The sequence below is a fragment of the Xenia sp. Carnegie-2017 genome, unplaced genomic scaffold, assembly GCF_021976095.1.
Source record: "Xenia sp. Carnegie-2017 unplaced genomic scaffold, XeniaSp_v1 HiC_scaffold_1, whole genome shotgun sequence".
NCBI lineage: Eukaryota > Metazoa > Cnidaria > Anthozoa > Malacalcyonacea > Xeniidae > Xenia > Xenia sp. Carnegie-2017.
In genome coordinates, this window is record NW_025813402.1 from 444,588 (window position 1) to 468,455 (window position 23,868).

Consider the following 23,868-nt stretch of genomic DNA (forward strand, 5'->3'; position numbering starts at 1 on the left):
ATTCTTTCATTTTACATTCCTTTCATGTCATATGAAAGAATTATTTCATATGACATTCCTTTCAAATATGTCCAATAGACTCAAGTGATGTCCTTCAGATAATAGTTACCCAGTCAGACAAACCAAACATTCCTTTCATATCATATGAAAGAATTCTTTCATATGACATTCGTTTCACGAATTCTTTCATATGACACTTGCTTAAATTGTCCAGCAGAGTGCAAAGATCATATCTTCATTTCACTTTTGGTTCTACAACAGAATACTGGCATAGACAAGTTTATCTGAAGGGTTTTTTATTTAATGAATTCTAGAACGTCGTGTATTTCGGTGACGTCGACATAAAAACTTGTGTTTTGTTACTGTTGGCGAAAAGAACGGAATCGTCGGAATCAGGAAGTTGTAAATTTTATTATAGTGTGTTTCATTCAGCCTTCAGACGCGCGACTCAAGCGATTGCCTAGTGTGTTTCAGCCTTAACTGTTCAATCACGTTAGCTTGATTTCGATTTAAGTAAATAAAATAATAATGAACAAAAATTAAATTACATAAACTCTTTTCAGAATCATTCAACTTTTTAAATTTTCAAACATCGAATTTTTCATGCGCAATTTTTTGCATCATGGATCACGGGGTTCCCCTATATTTACAATTACATGAATATTTCCATAATTTCGTAATGGCACGATTGAAATGAAGAATAAAGTAAAGTTATTTAAAATGCTGAATTTATCATAGGATGCTTGATACGTGTTAATCAGTAAAAGGAAAAGGTTTGATAAAATATTAGTGATATTTACACGGCAAATATCACGAGTGTGATGGAGACAAATTTGAACATTGCACTCAATTTTCTCTAAAACTCAAAGAAGCCTTAGACACACGCAAACAAAAACCAGATCTTAACAAACAAATTCCACATTTTAACATAATTTTCTAATTTCCCTAATTTCGTAATGGCACGATTGAAATGATGCATTTAACATAAATGACAACTTTTTTTAAGTTTTTTATTGCAGACATTTTTCGGCAAACTTATGCCATCTTTAGTGCGGTATAATGAAAAATCTGACAAGTTTGAAATTGTGAATGCATTGATAGAAACACATTTATAGAAATAAATTTCAAGTAAGATAAATCCAAATACATTCGAGTGATTCGACACAAAGGTTAGCGAATGTTGAAAGAATTGGCGACTTTCGTCGTCATAGATTGATGTACACCTAAATATTGCCAAGTTCACAAACCATTTACTGGTTAAAGTAAATGGTTTGAACCCGGAAGTATCGTTACATGTTTGTAGATGTAGATCGTCCAGGTTGGTATAGTCCTGAGAAGGACTGTTTTTGTTGTACACGCACATCACAACATCACTACTAAAAATGCTTCTCGGGGCTTCACTTTCCCAATTTCGGCATTTTGCCATGTCCGGCTTTCTGGTCTTTCTGCAATTGGCATTCGACTGGATGAACGTGATTGGTTACGTAAACAGTTTTGCTGAGTCTCTGAGTTTCTGCAAGGCAGTGATGTATAAGGACGTCCTTTGGATTACACCAAAGTAAGTGGTAGCTGGCTTGTGACGGAGCACCTCCTCATCGAAAGCAACATTTGTTGGTAAAGTTTGCGAGTCACATTAGCAAATGTAAAATAAAGATATGAACAAAAACGATAAAAATTCCAATTTTGAATCAAATGAGCATGAGAATAGAAATGAAGACGAAGATCACGAAGGACTGGAGCATGAGCAACGAGACGAAAACAATTCCCGCGGAGAAAACGTTCTGCAAGAGAATCTTGTAGAAAATCAAGGGATGGAATCAGACGTTGACAGTTATGCTGAACTTTTTAATATCTTGCTTGAGGTTTTATATTTGGACTTTAGTGTTAAAATATATGATTTAAATCTACCATCAATTCCTAATGAACTGTAAGTGTGACTATACATTTAGAAATATTTTATTTGTAGAAATGTAGAAATGTAGAAATGTAGAAATGCACAAACTATGGAGTTAAAATTTGTTATAATTTCTATTTAGATAGAATGTACTCTATTACGTCTGTAAAATGTAAAAATTTGTAAAAATTTTAGAGAGGGGTCCTCTAAAAAGTAACTAAATATAATATAACTACTTAAAAAGAAAAAGAATACAAATCGAAAAATATGAAGATAAAAATACATCATATTACCATGCTAAAAACGAAACTAATTAAAATAGTGCTATTTTGATACCACGCTTAAATTGGCTTGAGGTGAGCACATCATTACGTCTGTAAAATGTAAAAATTTGTGTATGTGCTAATTTTAATAAAGAATCTTTTTCACTATTTGCCGAAAACTTACATTCGCAGGATAACGACAATTCCCCAACTTGACCTCACGTGATCTAGAGTTAAGCTTATCGTTGGCTGAAATTGAAGTGCATTTTTCATTTTATTCGGCGTACTTTGTGGATTTTTAGTTCGTGCGTTATTGCATGGATTTGTTCAGTCGTCCATAGATCCAACACCTAAGGAATATGCAATGTACGTGTCGTTTCTTGGTGAGATTTGGGTGAGAGCATTAAGACTTTTGGTTCTTCCTTTGATTGTATCCAGCCTGCTTTTGACAGTCGCTGAATTGGAGTCAAAACAGAGCGGAAATTTGGGAAGAAGAACATTGCTGTATTATCTTATGACTACAATGTTTGGGGAGTAATTTGTTTATTTGCATTTAACCTGGAAATGTTAACGTGAAAGAACCAGAACCGAACGAAGAAAAAGTTGAACCAATACATTCTGTGCTTGATCTTACAAGGTTTGTTCAAAATATTGATAAATTTACTGAGTTTGCGCCCTGCTTTCGCTTTTACTGCAAAAATTTTCTTATACGTATAACTTTTATTTCTATTAATAAAGGACACATGCCAGCTAGAAGACACCTTTATTTTATTGTAATGTCTATAGCGTGAAAATAAGACGTACTAAGTTTCGAAATCGTCCGCAAGATTTTTCAAAAGATATTTAGGGTTATAATCGGTAAAAACACGATATTCGATGACCATTGCTAAAACGCCGTGAGATTGTTTAAGTCTGGGAACTGTGAAAGAGTGACGTATTAGTTGACATAAACAAGCATCGTTCTTATATCGTTCTACGACTGGCATGCAGTGCTTGCACGGCTTTCGGTAGTTTGCTATTACTGTTTTTTATTTATCAAAAATTAATGGATTCTTCTGAAGGAGAAGCCGATTATGATATTGTCATCAATAACAATGAGGTACAAACTTACATGTTTGAGCCTTTGGCTAACGCGCAAGGTGGTCATTACTATTCTCCGTCATCGGAAAGCGAAGACAAATACATTCACAGAATTGGAAATGTTGAATGGTTAGTTGCATTTTATTGATGCTTCATTGTATTTCCCAAAGTAAAAACAATGTTTTTATCTTTTAGGAGTGAGTGTGGCTTTTGTGTGGTCATGAGTACAGAACGGGAAAGTGTATGTTGCCAAGAGGTAAACAATACTGATCCTCTGATACATGGCGATCATATTTGCATCACACAAGAGGAAGGTTTGCCACAGTGTGTACAAACGAAGCTGTCGTAAAAACAGCTATGGTCGTGTACACACATGGCATTGGACCTATGCCTGAGAGTGAAGAAAACGAGTGAGAACCTGATCCATTGTAGCTATTGCTCATCGTCGACGTGCTTTCTGTATCAGACCATACAGCGCTATCCTCAAAATGTTCAATTTCACATGACGTCGTCTGTGTGCTATGATTTTTTGTTGAAATTAACTCAACCTTTAGATAAAATTATCGTATTGCTGGATTTTTCTCAAAAATCAAAACGGCCGAAATGGAAAGTTTATACCTCTACTTATCATATTTGGCACTTTTGTTTGAGTGGTTCTTAACCTTACGTGTTTTTGCGGAAGGATTGTTATGTCTGCGTGGCATTTCACATTGCGCTTCTAAGGTACGTTAAGGAATTTTCTATGAGTTAAAATAACAAAGAAAAGATCAAACGACATTAGTCTGAATTAGTTACCACTGTATATGTTTGTGTTTCACTGTCTACATATATTTTGACATCTTTATCTTAGACAAACTTCCTTTGAGGTAAAACGCACAAACATTTCGAGATGATGTCGACACATCGTGGTCGTCGCCTACAAGAAAGTCGTCATGTTCTGCAAGAACGTCGTCAATAATCTAAAATTATAAAATTGTCCACAATTTGGTAATGCTATATAGCTTAGTTTTTTATAAATGTAAACAAATATTGCTAACTATAACTATAATAATCACCTCTTGCCTTCGTCTCTTCTCAAATGCAGTTCTAACATTTGTTGGCTGCTTCCTTTTAGATGCTACACTTGTGGGTTCCACAGAGTATTCAAAAATCGTGGTACAGCATCCTTCTTAAGGCGAAGCCGTCCTACTGTCCATCCTACTGATTGCATCGCTTCAAAATTTTGCACGAAGCACGAACTCTCGAAATGTTGTGAGCACAGTTTTGAGCTCTTTGTTGGCTTCAAATTTTTGCGTCGGATTTTTTCGATCCAAATATCTCGCATGCGCTTGTTTTCGGGAAACGAAAAAAAGAAACCTTTTGCTGCGTTTCGTGGTTCTTAGAAGAACCGTTTTTACAATTAAATGCGGCACAATAAACCATATTTTCAATGCTAAATTGTCGTGTTGTTAAGAAGTTACCAATATATTTTGAACGAAGCGCGTAATTGACCGCGTTTAGCTAATGTCAACTATTAAAGTGTTACTATGACGAAAACTGAACGTTAAAAAATCATCGATTTTAGCATTCAATAGTTTAAACACATATCAATTATTGCTTTCGTAAAATTTAAGCAAAAATAATAGTATAACGAGGGAGTTATGAACATTTGAAGTGTCTAATTTTCATGTCCGCCATTAAAATCGGCCATTTTGAATATTTGCAATCAGCAAAGGTCTGTGACGTCATAGTCTTAACACCGCAAGAAGCGCACATTGGAAAGTATACAAAGTAATACATAAATAGAGCAAAAAAATGTCAAATTCATCGAGATCTAGCTCGCTTTCTGAGTCTTCGATCGAGACAAACGCATCGATTTCTTCATCGGAATTCATGACGGCAAATTCGGACGAATCTAATTCGGAAATTTTGCCATTTGCCGATAATATTGAACCGCTTGCTTCGCCCGATGAAATTGCTGAGTACGAAGCTACAGTCGCAGAAGAACGGCGGGTTGAAGACATGCTGCAAGATCGTTTTGATGCCCGTGTTGATGTTACTTCATGGTAAGATGTCATTCTTAGTGTGTTACTTTGATCTGAATCGTCTGCCGTTAGCTATGATAACTTTATGGAAACATACAATTTGGCCAATATTAAAGGTGTGAATGTGGCCATTGTTCGTTGGATCTTGTTGTCAACCCTCAAGAGTGCCGATGCTGCATGGAATTAGAGCAATGCCGTGGTAAAATGTATCAGTTCGAAGTCGATGAAAGGAAATGCATTTTGGATCACCCTGGCTTTAACGAAGTTTGCCTGAACGAATTTGTTCTTCAAGCATATTCGTTAGGTTTAAAGACCAAAGGTCATCGCATGATACAGACACTTCATTTTGTATTTCCTTTAAAACCTTAGTATAAATGTATATTATATATTGAAAGTTTGCCAGGATGTATTATTGGTTCTCTCAAATTGTGAAAATTTATCATCTGCAATATGTGTAAGTATATAATAATTGCAACTTGTGTTAACCTGACGCCGCTCTCTTGACGTTGTTGGTGTTGGCGATTTCTTCCAAATAGTAGGTACGGCACCAGGTTTGAGCCGTCTAGTCATACCACCCAAATGGAAAAAACGCTCAAAACAATCATCCGAGAAGTGATTCGAACAAATCACAAATCGAATTTCGCGCGAACTCGGATTAAAGTTTGCGCGCTTCGTCTCAACAAATTTAACCCAAATTCTTCTTAAAGACTCGTCGTTTGGGCTTTTATGTAATGAAATGCCTGTACTTCTATCAGACGTATTACTGCAATCTTGCACGACACAGCGTGTTGAAGGCATGTTGAAAAAATTGAGTTATACAACCTTTTATATCTCTATTTGTATATAGTGTTATATTGTAAACAGCCGCGAGTTAAGACTATGACGTCACAAGCACCTTCCTTCTTGAAAATTCAAATATGGCGCATTTTAATGGCGGCTCTTAAAGTACAAGTTTTATCGCTACGTAACTCGAGCAGCATTAAATACATTGCGCTAAAATTTCGCCAGAAGAGATTATTTTACATACACTTTTAATCTATGAAAAAAAAACGGGAGGCAAAATTTTCGTCATAGTACCACTTTAAGTCACAACGACCTTTTTCCAATCGGTAGCCGTCGTTAGCTCGTCGGGCATTTTATATACGTTATCAGTAAAGCATCAACTTTAAACCTCCATATCTTCAAAAATATTTATCCTTTGAGTCTCAAACTTTGGTGAACTATTAGTTGGAGCTATACCTTTATGTAAAGTACAAAAATAACAATCCGAATTTTATGTTGCATGTGTCCTTTAAGAAAGGTAGGAAATTGATAAACCGCGTCAAGGCGTCAGAAAAGCCATAACTAGCTTGTACTACGCAATGGAAATCCCGCAATTTTTTACAAATTCACTAAGTATAATAAAAATAAATCAAAATTTATAAAATAGCTTTAGCTAAATGAGGACAAAAAATTCAGCTAGAGTAAAAGCAATTTTGTACAAATTCACTAAGTTTAATAATAATAAATCAAAACTTACATCAAAGAATTCTTTCATATGACATGAAAGGAATGTAATATGAAATAATTATTTCATATGACATGAAAGAAATGTCATATGAAATAATTCTTTCATATGACATGAAAGGAATTTCATATGAAATAATTATTTCATATGACATGAAAGGAATGTAAAATGAAAGAATTCTTTCATATGACACTCCTTTACGAGAAAACGTGAGCCCAACAAAATTGAATTCTTTCATATGAGTCTTGCTTAAATTGTCCAGCAAAGTGCAAAGATCATATCTTCATTTCACTTTTGGTTCTACAACAGAATACTGGCATAGACAAGTTTATCTGAAAGGTTTTTTATTTAATGAATTCTAGAACGTCGTGTATTTCGGTGACGTCGACATAAAAAGTTGTGTCTTGTTACTGTTGGCGAAAAAAACGGAATCGTCGGAATGAGGAAGTTGTAAATTTTATTATAGTGTGTTTCATTCAGCCTTCGGACGCGCGACTAAAGCGATTGCCTAGTGTGTTTCAGCCTTAACTGTTCAATCACGTTAGTTTGATTTCGATTTAAGTAAATAAAATAATAATGAACAAAAATTAAATTACATAAACTCTTTTCAGAATCATTCAACTTTTTAAATTTTCAAACAAACATCGAATTTTTCATGCGCAATTTTTTTGCATCATTTAGAAATTTAGACTTCCCCTATATTTACAACTATATGAATATTTCCATAATTTTGCAATGGCACGATTGAAATGAATAAAGTAAAGTTATTTAAAATGCTAAATTTATCATAGGATGCTTGATACGTGTTAATTAGTAAAAGGAAAAGGTTTGATAAAATATTAGTGATATTTACACGGCAAATATCATAAGTGTGATGGAGACAAAGTTGAACATTACACTCAATTTTCTCTAAAACTCAAAGAAGCCTTACACACACAAACAAACACCCGATCTTAACAAACAAATTCCACATTTTAACATAATTTTCTAATTTCCCTTATTTCGTAATGGCACGATTGAAATGACGCATTTAACATAAATGACAAATTTTTTTAAAATTTTTTATTGCAGACATGTTCCGGCAAACTTATGCCATCTTCAGTGCGGTATAATGAAAAATCTGACAAGTTTGAAATTGTGAATGCATTGATAGAAACACATTTATAGAAATAAATTTCAAGTAAGATAAATCCAAATACATTCGAGTGATTCGACACAAAGGTTAGCGAATGTTGGAAGAATTGGCGACTTTCGTCGTCATAGATTGATGTACACCTAAATATTGCCAAGTTCACAAACCATTTACTGGTTAAAGTAAATGGTTTAAACCCGGGAGTATCGTTACATGTTTGTAAATGTAGATCGTCCAGGTTTGTATAGTCCTGAGAAGGACTGTTTTTGTTGTACACGCACATCACACATCACACCTACATCACACATCACTACTAAAAATGTTTCGCTCGGGGTTTCGCTTTCCCAATTTTGGCATTTTGCCATGCCCGGCTTTCTGGTCTTTTCTGCAATTGACATTCGACTGGATGAACGTGATTGGTCACGTGAACAGTTTTGCTGAGTCTCTGAGTTTCTGCAAGGCAGTGATGTATAAGGACGTCCTTTGGATTACACCAAAGTAAGTGGTAGCTGGCTTGTGACGGAGCATCTCGTCATCGAAAGCAACATTTGTTGGTAAAGTTTGCGAGTCACATTAGCCTATGTAAAATAAAGATATGAACAAAAACGATAAAAATTCCAATTTTGAATCAAATGAGGATGAAAATAGAAATGAAGACGAAAATCACGAAGGACTGGAGCATGAGCAACATGACGAAAACAATTCCCACGAAGAAAACGTTCTGCAGGAGAGTCTTGTAGAAGATCAAGTAGGGATGGAATCAGACGTTGACAGTTATGCTGAACTTTTTAATATCTTGCTTGAGGTTTTATATTTGGACTTTAGTGTTGAAATATATGATTTAAATCTACCATCAATTCCTGATGAACTGTAAGTGTGACTGTATATGTATAAAAATATTTTATTTTTAGAAATGTAGAAATGTAGAAATGTAGAAATGCACAAACTATGGAGTTAAAATTTGTTAAAATAACTATTTAGATAGAATGTACTCTATTACGCCTGTAAAATGTAAAAATTTGTAAAAATTCGAAAAATATGAAGATAAAAATACATCATATTACCATGCTAAAAACGAAACTAATTAAAATAGTGCTATTTTGATACCACGCTTAAATTGGCTTGAGGTGGGCACATCATTACGTCTGTAAAATGTAAAAATTTGTGTATGTGCTAATTTTAATAAAGAATCTTTTTCACTATTTGCCGAAAACTTACATTCGCAGGATAACGACAATTCCCCAACTTGATCTCACGTGATCTAGAGTTAAGCTTATCATTGGCTGAAATTGAAGTGCATTTTTCATTTTATTCGGCGAACTTTCTGGATTTTTAGTTCGTGCGTTATTGCATGGATTTGTTCAGTCGTCCATAGATCCAACACCTAAGGAATATGCAATGTACGTGTCGTTTCTTGGTGAGATTTGGGTGAGAGCATTAAGACTTTTGGTTCTTCCTTTGATTGTATCCAGCTTGCTTTTGGCAGTCGCTGAATTGAAGTCAAAACAGAGCGGAAATTTGGGAAGAAGAACATTGCTGTATTATCTTATGACTACAATGTTTGGGGAGTAATTTGTTTATTTGTATTTAACCTGGAAATGTTAACGTGAAAGAACCAGAACCGAACGAAGAAAAAGTTGAACCAATACCTTCTGTGCTTGATCTTACAAGGTTTGTGCAAAATATTCATTAATTTTCGCCCTGCTTTTGCTTTTACTGCAAAAATTTTCTTATACGTATAACTTTTATTTCTATAATTTAACGACAATGCTTTTTACTTTTTCAATATGAACATAATAGCCCAACATAAGACATTTAAAAAACTCATCACAATAATAAAATAAAGAAAGACAAAGGGTTTTTCAATAATAACGTTTCTTCTTTAACTTAAGACATCTTCAGATTATTTGAGATGAATTATATACATGAGGTTTTAAATACAAGCATATATTACAGGGTGTTAAATTACATGTGAGGGGAGTAGGAAGTTTAGATGACGGAATGAAATGAGAATGGCGGTATATTAAAGAAGGTGAAGGGGGATTGAGTTGCCTTGGGTGTTAAGAGAGGGTTTAAGTTTCGATATAAGAAGGCTTTCATGAATCATAAGGTCATAATTGTCTGCTTTTTACTTTACTAAATGAAACCTTTTTTTTATTAGAACGTAAATGCTTCTTTCGCAAAACTGTGCAAGTGTGGAGATTTCTAAGTGTGTAGATAACCCATTCACCTTCACTATTGTGAAACAATAATAAATACATTTACGATATTAGTTGTAAATACATTTTATTATGTCATATGAACCATACCAAAGAGAGCAAAGGTAATGTTACAAGATCATAATAAGAACATCTAGATTTTAAACGGATAAGTTAATATGAAACACAGCCTTTACAACAATGACATTGAAATATGAAAATTGCAATAAACCTTCCACACTCTACTCATCACACACTCAATTTCACATCTCTTTGAGACAGTGAGTGGAAGGTTTATTGAAATTTTTCAATTTCAAAGTCAAAAGATCTTTACTCTTTTGAATTTTAAAACTGCTTTATATTTTGCCAAAAGTTTGCTGAGATTTTGTTTACGATTGTAACATGCGACAGCCAGGGTTATGTGTTTATTAGCATAATTATCAGTCAGCCAAGCTTTTTTGAAACCATTATGAATCAACATTAACATCATCTGACGTCGTACATAAACTGTTCTTAAGCAAAAGAGCCACTGATCTGATAATAGACAGGATATAGCTTCTCCAGGTATCAAAAGTGAAGCCTAATTATATATGCAAAATTCACTTCCGGGTACCACGGCGAGATACAAATTACTATAGAAATGTATGGCGGATAACGTTTACATACATGGATTTTCGAATATTTAAGACCTTTCGCGACTCCTTACTAACCTCAAGTATTAGCCATGGATAAAACAGGTTATGCGAATCGATTTGACATCAAAATGATTCCTATAGCTGTAAAATATCGACGCATTTATGATCTAGTATACGTTTCATTTCTTTAGAAATGAGGTGAGTTACTTTTTTTATCATTCTTTCTTTATGTTGAGAAATTGTTGACATTTTATTTTTGCTGTAACTTCATTTTTCATGAGCAAAGTACTACTGATGCTTAAACAAGACAAGTTTATTCGGTTTCTTTCGCACTTTATCTTTAGTTTCTATTTCTGTAGTTGTTTTCCTCAAATGGTATACTCGCACCTTGCTGTAACATTTAGATATGGTCTTAATGAGTGAATATGATTTTTGTGAACAGTCTCAGTAACTGCCTCAGAAATTGAAAAGCGAGCAGTGAACTATCTTGCATTGGCAACGATGGAACAAAATACATTCTCGCATGTACAACTTTTAAATCAACACTAATGTCGATATTTTACAGCTATAGGAATCATTTTGATGTCAAATAAATTCGCATAAACTGTTTTATCCATGACTAATACTTGAGGTTAGTAAGGAGTCGCGAAAGGTCTTAAATATTCGAAAATCCATGTTTGTAAACGTTATCCGCCATACATTTCTATAGTAATTTGTATCTCGCCGTGGTAACCGGAAGTGAATTTTGCATATATAATTAGGCTTCACTTTTGCTACCTGTAGAAGCTATATCCAGTCTATTATCAGATCAGTGGCTTTACCTCATATTCATTATGTCATTTTAACCATTGAGTTCCAGTGAACTCCATATATATATATATATCTGGAATGATAACGACAGTACATTTTATAGATAAAAAGTTGGAGCCAAAGTCCTAGTCTCTTGCGCGGTTTGTACGTCAGTTCCAGTCCGTCAAAGTCGAATATTCACGCGGTTTGTACGTCAGTTTCATTCCCCTGAGTGCCAAACATACACGGCCAATATAAAATTTGAATACAAATTGCGAAAGCATAAACATATAAACAACATCACTGCAAACAACACACGAGGCTAATTCCTCGCAAAAGGCTATTTTTTACAGCTGAAACTTTACTACAGTGAGCTCGTTGTAACTTATAACTTGTAACGAGGAAAAGCCAACTGAAAATTACACTGTATGCTAAAAAGACAATACAATAGAAAATATGACGAGAAAATGTTCAAGCATAAATTTTTCTTTCGTCGGAAGGTAAATTTTCAAACGGTGTCAGACAGTGTTTGTCTTTTTTTTGTCATTTCAGTGGATTTAAAGATCTTTTTTTCCGAAGAAAAAAGAAACTTGAATATCCAGTTTCATAAAAAATATTGAGTCTATAACTCGCATTTTTACTTTTTACAGAGCGATTGTATTTTTAGTCGATTTTGATAGTGATTGAAATACTAAATGGTTGTCATCTCGATATCAAAAATTGAATATCCTTAAAGACTTTGCATTTCATTTTTTTGACTCTGAAGATGACTACCGCTAAGGTTGTCGAAACGTCAGTCAACAACAACAAAAACAGTCCTTCTCAGGACTATACCAACCTGGACGATCTACATTTACAAACATGTAACGATACTCCCGGGTTTGAACCAAAGACTTTGATATGTTTTAAAGGAAAACTGCAGCGTAAGAGCAGATCGGCTAAGTCCACCTCAACTTGCTTCTCGATTTATCACTTTGATTCACTTTCCGTGAACCTTTTCATTCCAAAAATTTCGTTATTTTTACGCTCTGATCAAGATCCGAACTCTACCATTACCAAGGGACAAATGATTTAAAAAAATTAAAATGAGCACGCGAGGGACTAGAGCCTGACGTGTGATGACGAAGGATGACAACAAATATTTTTTTGGCTTCAATTTTTGGCTTCGGTTATCATTCCAGTTATTCGAATGTCGAGTTCACTGTTGAGTTCTATATACCTGGAGCGGCTAACTTTACTGGGGCGAGGATGCCAAAAAATGGCGGCCAAAGGACGTATTTCCGCTGAAATGATCGCTTTGCAGAAAAATAATATTCTCGACCTCCCCCTGGTGTCTATAGTAAATTATAAAGAATTTTTCAAAAACAAACACGATATCACAGAATATGGATATCGTTAGTTCCATATTCTGTGAAGATTCTTTTTTGTCATTTCTTTTATAATGCCAACACTTTAATCGTTCAATTGTTGGATGTCGTAGTTTCCACAAAAAGGAACATATCGCTTCTCACAGGTGAGGTAGTTGTTTGTTTTTTTAGTCCGTCAACGATTGAAAAGCAATTATACATGCACTTGAAAAGCCATAAAATATATATTAAAGATCGTATTTTTTAAGACTGACTTGAACGCCAAATATACTGATGTTTTCCTGTTTTTGTTTATAAAATTCTGCATACTTTTCTGTCATTTGTTAATGCATGAAATCGTAAATTTACCCATTTATTTGCAAAATAGTTTCTCTAAAGCAAAAAAGACCCTGCACACATTTTGCTCTGTGAGTAAGTATCAAAAAGAAATGATCAGCCTCAACGGTACCCATGATTTGGAGCAGAGCTTTCTATGTTCTATTTGCTGACAACATGCAGGGAAGATCAAGGAGTAAAGATGACTGGAAGATGTTATTGACCAGGCAGAGTCTTAAAAAATTATAATGCTGTAAAGATAATTGATTTATTGTCTGCCCTATCCAGAGTTATTTAAGTTGATCGTGGTCAAATTCTATGGATGGAGACAATGGATTCACTAAGGATGGCTTGAATGCTTTGAAGTTAAAGTTCATGATCCAAAGAAAGATGGCAAGAAGGTTGTGTGTGTTTTGATGCTTAATGAAATGTCAATTCACAAACATGTAAAATGGAAGGCCATAAAGTTTGTGTCTATGTAAACATTTGTACTGAGATTGATGATGACTCGATGCAGATGTGAAGCTTCAAACTGTATAAGCCATTGGGTTTTATGTAACTTAATGTTTAAATCATGTCATATCTTTATCAAAATATTTTAGTTGAGTGTTGTTTGAATGTTACTAATGCACTATACTGAAGCATTAAAGATTCAGCGATGAAACCTTTAAAGTTACTGTACTGTATATTTCTTATATATTTCTTATATTTCTTTAAGAAAAATTTGAGCTTATTTACCTATTAGAGTACAGAATGGAGATTTATCATATGCATTATTGCTGCTTTTTTAAAGAAAAGTTTTTCACTTTTCAAAGCTTTTCTACAAATTTTTTTGCTTCTTATTTCTTATGATGAGATTGATGATATAGAGGTAATATAATCCAATAACTTTCTAATTTCTAAAAAGCTTTTAAGCTTCTAGCATAAAAGTACACTATAGGTATGTAATTCATTTGGTTTTATTGCGTTGCTATGACATATCTACTTGTATGAACAAAACACCAGATGTGGATACTCAGAGAACAAAATGCACTACCAACTTCTTATGAAATTTATTATTGAGGTGAAAACTGTGTTAATCATTCAAATTATAGTGCACTTTTATTGCAAATATAGGAAAAACAAAACAAAGTGAAAAAGAAAGGTAGAAGTATTAAAACTACATCATCATCATCATGCAGTCAGTCGTAAGCGACGAGGACTGTTCTATGGTTGGATTGAAGCTCTCCAGGCCGGTCTGTTATCAGCCAATTGCTTCCAGGTTGTCACGTTGATGTCTCTCCTCTTTAGATTTCGTTTCATGACATCTTTGAGTCTGAGTCGAGGTCGGCCTTGGTTTCGTTTCCCTTCTACTAGTTGGCTGTACAATAGCTGGCGTGGTAAACGAGATCTCTCCATACGATGGACATGACCAATCCATCTTAAATTCTTTTGAATCAGCATGTCAGCCATGTGTGGCAGGTCAGTCAGACGGAGAATCTTAGCATTTGCGATCTTGTCCCGCCATGATATCTTCAGAATGTCCCGCAGTTGTCTCATCATATACGCACTCAGTTTCTTCACTTGAAGCCTGTAGATTGTCCATGCCTCTGCTCCATAAAGGAGTGTTGTCAGCACCACCGCCTGATAGACCTTGGCTTTAACTCTGGTCGAGACATGCTTATTTTGCCATAGCCGATCGTTTAGTTGACTGAACGCTGCACTCGCCCTTCCCATTCTGTTCCTCAGCTCCTTTTCAATCTTAGCATTGCTGGAGATTGTACTACCCAGGTAGTTGAAGTCTGTGGTCTGGACAAGAGGCTGTCCGTCAATGGTGATTGCACAGGGTTTTGGGGGAGGGAGTAGAAGCTTTACTGGCTGGTAGAGGCACTCAGTCTTTTTGATGTTTATCTTGAGGCTAAACATAGCGGCAGCTTGTGCAAATTTGTCCACCAATGCCTGCATCTCTGCTGCACTGTGAGCAACCAGAGCACAGTCGTCTGCAAAAAGCATATCTCTGACAAGCTGACGTGTTGTGCGTGTCTTAGCTTTGAAGTGTGAGGCGTTGAATAGGTTCCCATCATGTCTAGTCTGGATGTAGATACCTTCCCTTGTGTCCTCGAAGGCAACCTCCAGCATGGCAGCCAGGTAGAATGAGAACAGTGTCGGAGCCAGCACACACCCTTGCTTTACACCTGTTGAGACAGCGAATCCCTCAGAGCAGTCGCTCCCACGAGTGACTTTAGCTTGCATTCCTTCGTGAAACGCTTTCACGAGATTGATAATCTTATCAGTACAGCCAAACTTTTTCAGTACTGCCCACAAGCCGCCTCTAGGGACAGTGTCAAAGGCCTTAGTAAAGTCTATGAAAACTGCATAGAGGGGCATGTTCTGTTCAGTGCATTTCTCCTGAACCTGTCGTAGGCTGAATATCATATCCATGGTACTCCGCCCACTCCGAAATCCACTCTGGGTCTCAGGAATTACTCTGGGACTTATCATTTCGTTCAGACGATTGAGGAGTATTCGAGCCATCACCTTCCCAGCGATTGAGAGTAGAAAATGCCGCGATAGTTGCCGCACTCTTTACGACTGCCTTTCTTGAATATAGGGACTATATTCGCGTCCTTCCAATCTTGTGGAATCTTCTCTCCTATCCAGATATCTCCGATCACATCTAGCAACCTCTCTTTGAGTGTTGTACCACCATACTTCCATACTTCTGCAGGTATCCCACAACATCCAGGAGCTTTGCTTTCCTTAGTTGCTGCGATCGCCTTCAGAAGTTCATCCATCTTTGGGGGCTCATCCAGTACGTGGACTGTTGGACGTTGGGTGATGCTCGCAAGAGCAGCACTATCCACGTTTCCAGGCAGATTTAACAACTGGTCGAAGTGCTGAGCAAATCTTTCCAGCATCTTCTTGTTGTCTGTCAACACAGTCTCTCCATCAAGAGCGAGCAGTTGGGCAGTACCTCTCTTTTGTGGGCCATATACTTCTCTAAGACCTCCATAGAAGGACTTCATGTCGTTTTCTGCTGCGGCGTGCTGCAGTTCCTCTGCTTTAGTCTCCCACCACTGAGACTTCTTCTGTCGGGTGTACTTCTGTAGTTTGCTGCGTGCTGATGCAAGGTTTGCCCTGGTAGACCTGGTGTTTACAGTCAGCTGTCTTGCTTTTGCCTGGTTCCTCTCCTCTAGTAGTCTGTTTAGCTCCTCGTCTGTTTCGTCAAACCAGTCCTGGTGCTTGCGTTTCGGTTTGCCTAGGATTTCTTTTGCTGTATTAAATACTGTATCCCTTAACGTCTCCCACTTCCCTACAACATCCGAGTCTCCTGTTGAGCTCTCCTGTAGTGATGTTGTCATACTTCTCTGAAAGTCTTTGCGCACACTGTCACACTTCAGTCTGGCCACGTTGAGATTGTACCTGTGCTGTCCTCCAGTTTTCTTGACTTGTTTCCTTAGTGAGAAGGCGATTTTGGACAGCACCATGTTATGATCTGTGTTGCAATCAGCCCCTCTAAATGCTCTGGTGTTGACTATGTCCCTCTGGTCTCTCTGCCTAGTGATCACGTAGTCGATGAGGTGCCAGTGCTTAGACCTCGGGTGCATCCATGTCGTCTTGTGGGTGTGCTTATGCTTGAAAACAGTGTTGGTTATCACCAGACCATATTCAGAGCACAAGGCTAGGAGGAGTTCTCCATTGGTGTTGCACTTGCCCACGCCATAATGTCCCAATACTCCAGGCCAGTTTTCCACTTCATCTCCAACTCTGGCATTTAAGTCTCCGGCTATAATGAGCTTATCGGTGCTGGGCACTTCTCTGATAGTTTCCCTCAACTTCTGATAGAAATCTTCCTTTATCTCATCAGGGTTAGTCATGGTCGGGGCGTAGACACTAACAATAGTAGCCCACACCGTCCCCTGCAGAGGAAGGCGTAGAGTGATTATTCTGTCGCTTACAGCTACCGGTTCTTGTTCCAACTTCTGGGCGATTTGGTTTCTTATAGCAAAACCAACTCCAGCCTCTCTTTTCTCCCTCTCCTCTCTTCCACTCCAGAAAAAGGTGTATCCTTGGTCAACCAAGCTGCCACTTAGAGCCAGCCGGGTTTCACTCAGTGCTGCCACGTCGATGCTGTACCTTGACAACTCCCTTGCTGCTAGCGCTGTTTGCCTTTCCGGTCGTTTAGATCCAGGTCGATCAAGCAGCGTCCTCACGTTCCATCCTGCGAGTCTCAGATGTTTCTTGATGTCCTCCTTGCGGTCCACCTTGCGTCCTAGCTTACTTCTCACTGGTCGCCGGAGCGGGAGCGGACCAGCGCGAACCTTGGTAACCCGGGCGACGTTCGAGCCGGTATCATGTCTAGCTTCCTTATTCATTTCCATAGAACTGCATGCAAAATGTTAAGTGGCACTGGCTTTTGCATTACCAGGACACTCTCTCGGTGGGGCACTGCTGTTCTCCAGCGGGCAAGAACAAGTCAGGACGTGCTGGCAACAATACTCCACTGCAGGGACTGCCAATCCAGTTGTCGTTGACTGAACATGGTTGCCTTTACGGGGTCCCATCTCCGTAGTGAGTTGTTTGAGGTTCACCTTCCTTTAGCCTTTAGTCTTAGCAAAGACCTTTCCCACAAGGCAGTGGGGGTTTGCTGAAAGCAGGTGTCAGATGGTCACAAGACTCCATAGTGCCTGTGGCTTTTTAGACAGTTGTTGTTTTTGTATTGTCAGGGTGTCTGACCATCCTTCCATCGCCATAGGCAATGGTGAGTCAGATTTGTCGCCGACTTTTCGACCATGACACAGATGGTACTCGCTAACATGTTAGAGTCGTCAGCCTTCATTGCCGGAAGGTCTTCATGCACTTGGGTGAGATGACACCCGCCTACACCTGGAGAATCCAGAGTGCAGCTCGCTCACATAGTTTCGCCGTCCAGCCGAGGACGTTACCGGGGGATGGCCGTTGCCGTGCACAAGCAACTACTTGGAGCCATATGTGAGCTAGACAGGTGGTGAGGGCCAATGCTCTGAGCCATGCACAAATGCATGCGGCTGCCCAGGGTACAGAGGTACTAGCCCTAACACCTGCCCAATCCCCTAAAACTACAAATGAATTATAAACACCATTGGAAGCATAAGTGTTTTGATGATTATTTGCATTTTGCCCAATTCATATATCAATACAACAAAATCAAAATGTGCTACAACTTTACAAGTATTTGTTGCAGTTGCACTTCAGAACGTCAAAAATAAGGTTACTTAAAGTAATTTCTATACAATATTGTTTGTTTTCATTTACCAAACCTATGCAGACTTGAGTCTTTTTGAAATTTCATATGAAACTCAATTACAGAAAATCCGTAAATATCCGGAGATTTAATATGTACTTTTTTAAAGAAACAAGTAAAAATCCTACAATTGTGGCGAAAAACGCCATTGCCCATTGCATGAAAAGAAGCAAAATAGCAATGATAACAAATAAGCTAACTTCTCTCTCGTGAACCGTGGAGATGAACTATGATATACTTTTTTGTATAGACTAAAGAGTTTAATCGTTCAAACAAGTTTGACGCTGGTAAGAAAACGACGCACATCTGCATTCATACATGTGTAGCCGACATATAGGTCTTTCGTCGATAGTTATAAATGCATCCTCGTAGGAGCAGATAACTGACAACCACAGTTGACTCGCTGTTATGAATTTAAGGTTTTTACCTTCATTTTCATCAAAAAATTGCTTACCGAATCCCAAATACACACATACATTTTCCTCACTCTTTCCTCAGGAGGGAGTGGGAAATTGTGAAATTTTAGGAAAAGCGGTCAGTTTCGGTAAATCTCAGCGGCAAAGGACGAAATCCGCCATTTTTTTGGCGTCATCAGATATCTAAGGCCGCGCTTGAGATAGCCGCTCTAGTTATTATAGAGCTCAATGATTTTTAACTTTAAATATGTTTATGTCAAGATTTCAATTGTAGAATGATTATTATATATACTACTGAACATTGTGTACAACAAGACAACTGTCAATAAATGTGTTGTTAAGAAAAACGAACCTTAAGAACCAAGAATAGCATGAAGCTTTGTTTTACACCACTGTATATGACAGATCATTCTCAATGAAATGCATCAAATTGCAATATTGCTACATAAGCACAATGAGGATGGACATTTTGGTGTTCAAGAAAACAAGATTTAATTAATTATAAATGTTCCAAATGTGCACAGCAATGTAATTATATCTTACAATACCTGTGCCAGGCCTAAATATCACACAATGATAAATAATCTTTTGAAAATTTCACTGTTTGATTGTAAACTGTTTTCTTCTTTAAGATAAATCCCATTTGACCACCTACCTATGTTGTCACGACAACAACAATGAATCGAGAAGAAGGTTTGAAAGCTTTGGAAACATCTATCAAAGCCATTAAAGAAGTCATTATGAACAAGAAAGGAACATTTGTTTTACAACAAGCTGTAAGTGTTTGGTTTATATTTCTATGAAAAGTATATTGTATCACTAAAATGACATCCCCCTGGTGCCTCTACTGTCTTCATATCATCCTGTTACCATTTCCCTAAGTACCCCATGCTGTATTAAGACGGACATATTCAATCATTATTCGTTTATTTGAAATTTACAAAGACACCATCCCAATGCATTGAAATCAATAATATTAGGACCCTGTGACATTGGCAATAATTTATGTTAACTGTCCACAAAAATTAGTTTTTCCTAAAGCTACTTATGCATTGTGATATCATAACGATGTTTTTTGCATATTGAAGAAAAGTTAAGTGTCTTCAAAACGAAATAAAATAACAAAGCACATGTTCACACCATTTACACAATGTCTGTCTCATGTTTGCTTTCTCTGACTGTGTAACTATTATCAGAAGGACATCACTTGAGTCCATTGGACATTTTGCACACTTTTATGATGTATGAAAGATTTGAAATCATACAACTGACGTATGTTTAATGAGCTGCTGTTTTTTGCAGCGTCAGAGAAAAAAATAAATAAGCAGAGTTTGTCATGCTCTTATTCAAGTAGTACTTTATGTTTAACTTAGGAGCTAAACATGTTTCATACAAAATGTTTTATGGTTTTTGATTTGTTGTATGAAATGATCTTTAATATGTATTACATATAATTGAACAACTGTTTTTCTATTGTGTCTGTTGACATAAAATCATCAGTTTTAACAGAAATATGCATTCATTGAGATCAGAAATGTAAAAATTTTAAAATGATTTGAACTTATTCACAAAAGAGGTCATTATTATATTTTATTATCCTAACTAACATTTTTATTTGACTTGATGGGGTACTCTAAGGATCACGGCAAATTTTTGCCTCGTGCTCGATGGTAACTATCGGAATTAGCGGGAAAAAACTACGTCAGAGGTCTGGTACCGACACAGAGACGCGATTCTTGTCATTTCTTTCTGGATAGTACGCCGTCCATCGAAGCTCCTCAGTTCGTAGATATATAAAAATTGCCAAATACCAGCTGTTATCCTTCTGTAAAAGTAAGTAAACATTCTTAGTTAACGTTAGAATGGAGTTTTGTAAATTTTGATGAATTCAGACAACAATATTCGTCGTCGTTTCCATAATGAAAGCGAAACCAATGAAAAATGTATTTGTAATTGCAACTATGTTCAACGCATTTGGGTATAATTGTGACAATTTTTATCGTACAAAGGAAATTGTGGTAGGCTGTCGTCAATAGCTTCAAATATCTATTTTTTTGAACGGTTTTATGCGCCGTATCCTGGTATCAAAACGTTGATGACCTAACATCTATGTACTTATTAGGAACGTGAAAATATTTAAACCAGTTATAACCAGGAGGCGTCAATTTCCTGAACACTTAACACTTTAAACATCGAAACATGTTTTATAATATTTAAGTCACGCTTAAGTGAGAATCGCGTGATAAGTTTTGAAGTATCTATTGGCTCTTTTGCCTTGATGGTAACAAATCTATTGCGCATTTTAATGACAAAGGAATTTAAAGTTTCCTTGAGTGCAAATAATTTGGTGTAAATTTATCGTTTTAAAACTTTCAAAGTCATTATTATGGATCAAAAATTACTTTGTAGCTTCTTTTTTAATACATTCTGAATTTTTTGAAAATAATTAATTCATTCTTTGGTATTTGATTATAAATGATGTAGCCACATAGCACAAGTGTTCAACTCTTCTTCTTAGCTGTGGTGCATTGGAGCATGTTACATTCGATTTAACTTTTCCGTTTGATATTTCGAAGTTTTAGCAATCGTGGAAATGTTTATCGTAAGTTCACAATCAAATTTACTTATTCGTTCCATGAAAAACTATCTCAACAAAAATTTCAAATACATGAGGCAAAGTTACGCAAAATAACGTTTCCCACAACGGAAGTTTCATGTTTGTACCAAAATATACACAACACAAGAAATATATACTTTACCGCTAGATTCAATGTCATGAAACCTTCGTATAGCGATTCCTACATAAGCTTTGAAGGAATTTTAATGCAAATAAACGTTTACATATGTAGCCATTGTGAATGTGAATGTATCGCCGTTTTCGCTTTAAATATTTGAAAGTTTTCTAATTAATGTTATTCGTTTTTTCTGTGTTATTTTTGTAAGAGTATCTATGATGTTCTTTAGAATGCCTCCTTGTTTATGAAAATCAATAATGAGAGACGTCTACACGATTTATCCACAAAAGAATAATGCTGTACCACAATACAACCAAACGATCATTGCTATGCTCCAAAATAGACCTGAGCTAAGTCCTTTCGTTAGAAGTGATATGTACGATATTGTGAGCTTTCTTTACATGTCGAATGAGTTGGTTGAAAAAGAGATCATGAAAAGTGAAGGAGAAAATGCACTCTCGTTTATTCTGTCTCATCTTGATGATCAATCAATGACAGTTTTACTTAGAACCTACATTAAGAAATTTTTCAACTGTACAAAATTTACGAATGACGCCTTTCCTCTTTTTCCGTACAATGAAAACTGCCTAAACCATTGGTTTACGCAGAATTTTTCACGTTCTAATGATGCAGGGGACCAAACTAATCAAGAAGTAAAGATTTTTAATGCAAGCAACAAAGATGAAGCAATTAGATGTATCATCGAGGTTGAAAGATTGAAGAAAGAAGAAGACGAAAATACTGAGTTATATTTCCATGGCACTGATCATTCGTCTGCTCAGAATATTATCGAGAATGGCAATAAATTAGGTAAAGATGGTGAAAAATGTGACTTGTCGCATAAGTATGGTTTCTACATGGCAAATGATTACGAATACTCATTAACACAATATTCTAATACAACAGAAGCAGCCCTTCTCATTTTTTGTTTACGCCCAAATAATTTGAAAAGTTTCCAAGAATTGTATTTATGTGGTAAGAGCAATCAACAAGACTTTGTTTCAGTTACTCCATACTTTAGGGCTGGAAGGATAGACTGTAAAGGTTCCATGAGCAGGGAACTATTTTCGGCATTAGAAGTGCGATTATATCAAAAGTCCAATTACAAGTGATGTTCGTTCAGCAGGTGACCAAAGGAAAGATATTCTGCAGGTTTGTGTGAAGAAACCCAAAATGGCTGAGACAATGAGCGGTTCTCCATCATTGGTGGGTGCAGTCTTTATAAAACCTGATTCTGAAGAGAACGATTCGTTGTTGGGTTTTGAATCATTTGTATATTGAAAACACCATTATTAATCTGATGCTTAGCAATGGCCTGTTCATGTGTATTTAACTTCTTCAACTGGGAGGCAACAAGCATTCCAAATAAATCGTTTTCATCTTTTTCCACGTGTTTTTTTTTGTTTTGATGCTTAATTGCTTTTTGCATTGTACAAAGAAACCGTATTTCTTCTTGCTCAACATCAACTTTTGTCTTTGACCACTTTTTATGTCCAGTTGTATCAGATATATCAGTAATCTTATCATCAAATACTTCATCTGGCTTTATTTGTTGACAGTCATTGTCTTCATTTAGTAAGCTGACTTGCTCAATTTCATCATTGGTTAACAAACTACAATTACTTGTCGAGCCGCTGCCGGTATTTGATACTGACAAATTAGTTTTTGTTGCTCCAGCCTTTATGTATGGTACTAACCACTGTAGAAAATTATAGTCCTTCAATTTTGTTTTAGAGGAAACAACAGCTGACGGAGATGTTCCAGATTTATTTACTTTTTTAAAGTTATTTCTTCGCTTGCTGAATCTCTTTTTTAAATTTTCAAACAATTTTTAGGCTCGCTCACCAATTATTAAAGTAAATGATTTGAACCCGGGAGGAGTATCGTTACATGTTTGTAAATGTAGATCGTCCAGGTTGGTATAGTCCTGAGAAGGACTGTTTTTGTAGTTGTTGACTGACGTTTCGACAACCTTAGCGGTAGTCATCTTCAGAGTCAAATGAAAATTGTTTTACGTTCGAATAGATTCAGATTTTCTGCCACTTTTGCCCAAGCATTTGCCACGCCAAACTTGTCTTTATAATCCTTATATGTTTTATCATATAAGCAGGGAATCTTACGCACTTTCTCGGCCAATTTTCTGGGTTAAGTGATTGAGCACATGTTGAATCCGCCATTTTATACTCCAAAATTTTCATTCAAGATGACGTCATTTTGGCGATTAACGCGAATAAATATCAAAAATTATAT

At 36.4% G+C, this 23,868-nt stretch overlaps 3 protein-coding genes across 3 annotated transcripts in view; 2 read left to right on the plus strand and 1 right to left on the minus strand.

The window, feature by feature from the left end:
* Positions 1-2,471: 2,471 nt before the first annotated feature.
* LOC124440513 (eukaryotic translation initiation factor 2 subunit 1-like) overlaps positions 2,472-23,868 on the plus strand; it is a 150,028-nt gene continuing 128,631 nt past the window's right edge. Inside the window, exon 1 of the mRNA XM_046990951.1 lies at positions 2,472-2,794. The gene's annotated coding sequence lies outside the window, so the exon portion shown is untranslated. The remainder of the gene's footprint in view (positions 2,795-23,868) is intronic.
* LOC124440165 lies at positions 15,718-17,559 on the minus strand. Its single transcript, XM_046990529.1, has one exon. It carries the CDS (start codon positions 17,557-17,559, stop codon positions 15,718-15,720), a length of 1,842 nt encoding a protein of 613 aa, XP_046846485.1.
* Positions 17,977-23,007, plus strand: LOC124440258. The gene is made up of 3 exons (XM_046990637.1): positions 17,977-18,048; positions 20,641-20,716; positions 22,252-23,007. Exons 1-3 carry the CDS (start codon positions 17,977-17,979, stop codon positions 22,728-22,730), a joined length of 627 nt encoding a protein of 208 aa, XP_046846593.1. The 3' UTR covers positions 22,731-23,007.

What these genes read in the sequence shown, in the direction of transcription:
- LOC124440165 (XM_046990529.1), bottom strand. Translation starts at nt 17,559, where the DNA reads ATGAATAAGGAAGCTAGACATGATACCGGCTCGAACGTCGCCCGGGTT.
- LOC124440258 (XM_046990637.1), top strand. Translation starts at nt 17,977, where the DNA reads ATGACACAGATGGTACTCGCTAACATGTTAGAGTCGTCAGCCTTCATT. An exon ending in GAAGGTCTTCATGCACTTGG is followed by an intron (nt 18,049 to 20,640) that starts GTGAGATGACAC and finishes CTTTCTGGATAG; the next exon opens with TACGCCGTCCATCGAAGCTC. An exon ending in GCTGTTATCCTTCTGTAAAA is followed by an intron (nt 20,717 to 22,251) that starts GTAAGTAAACAT and finishes CTAATGATGCAG; the next exon opens with GGGACCAAACTAATCAAGAA.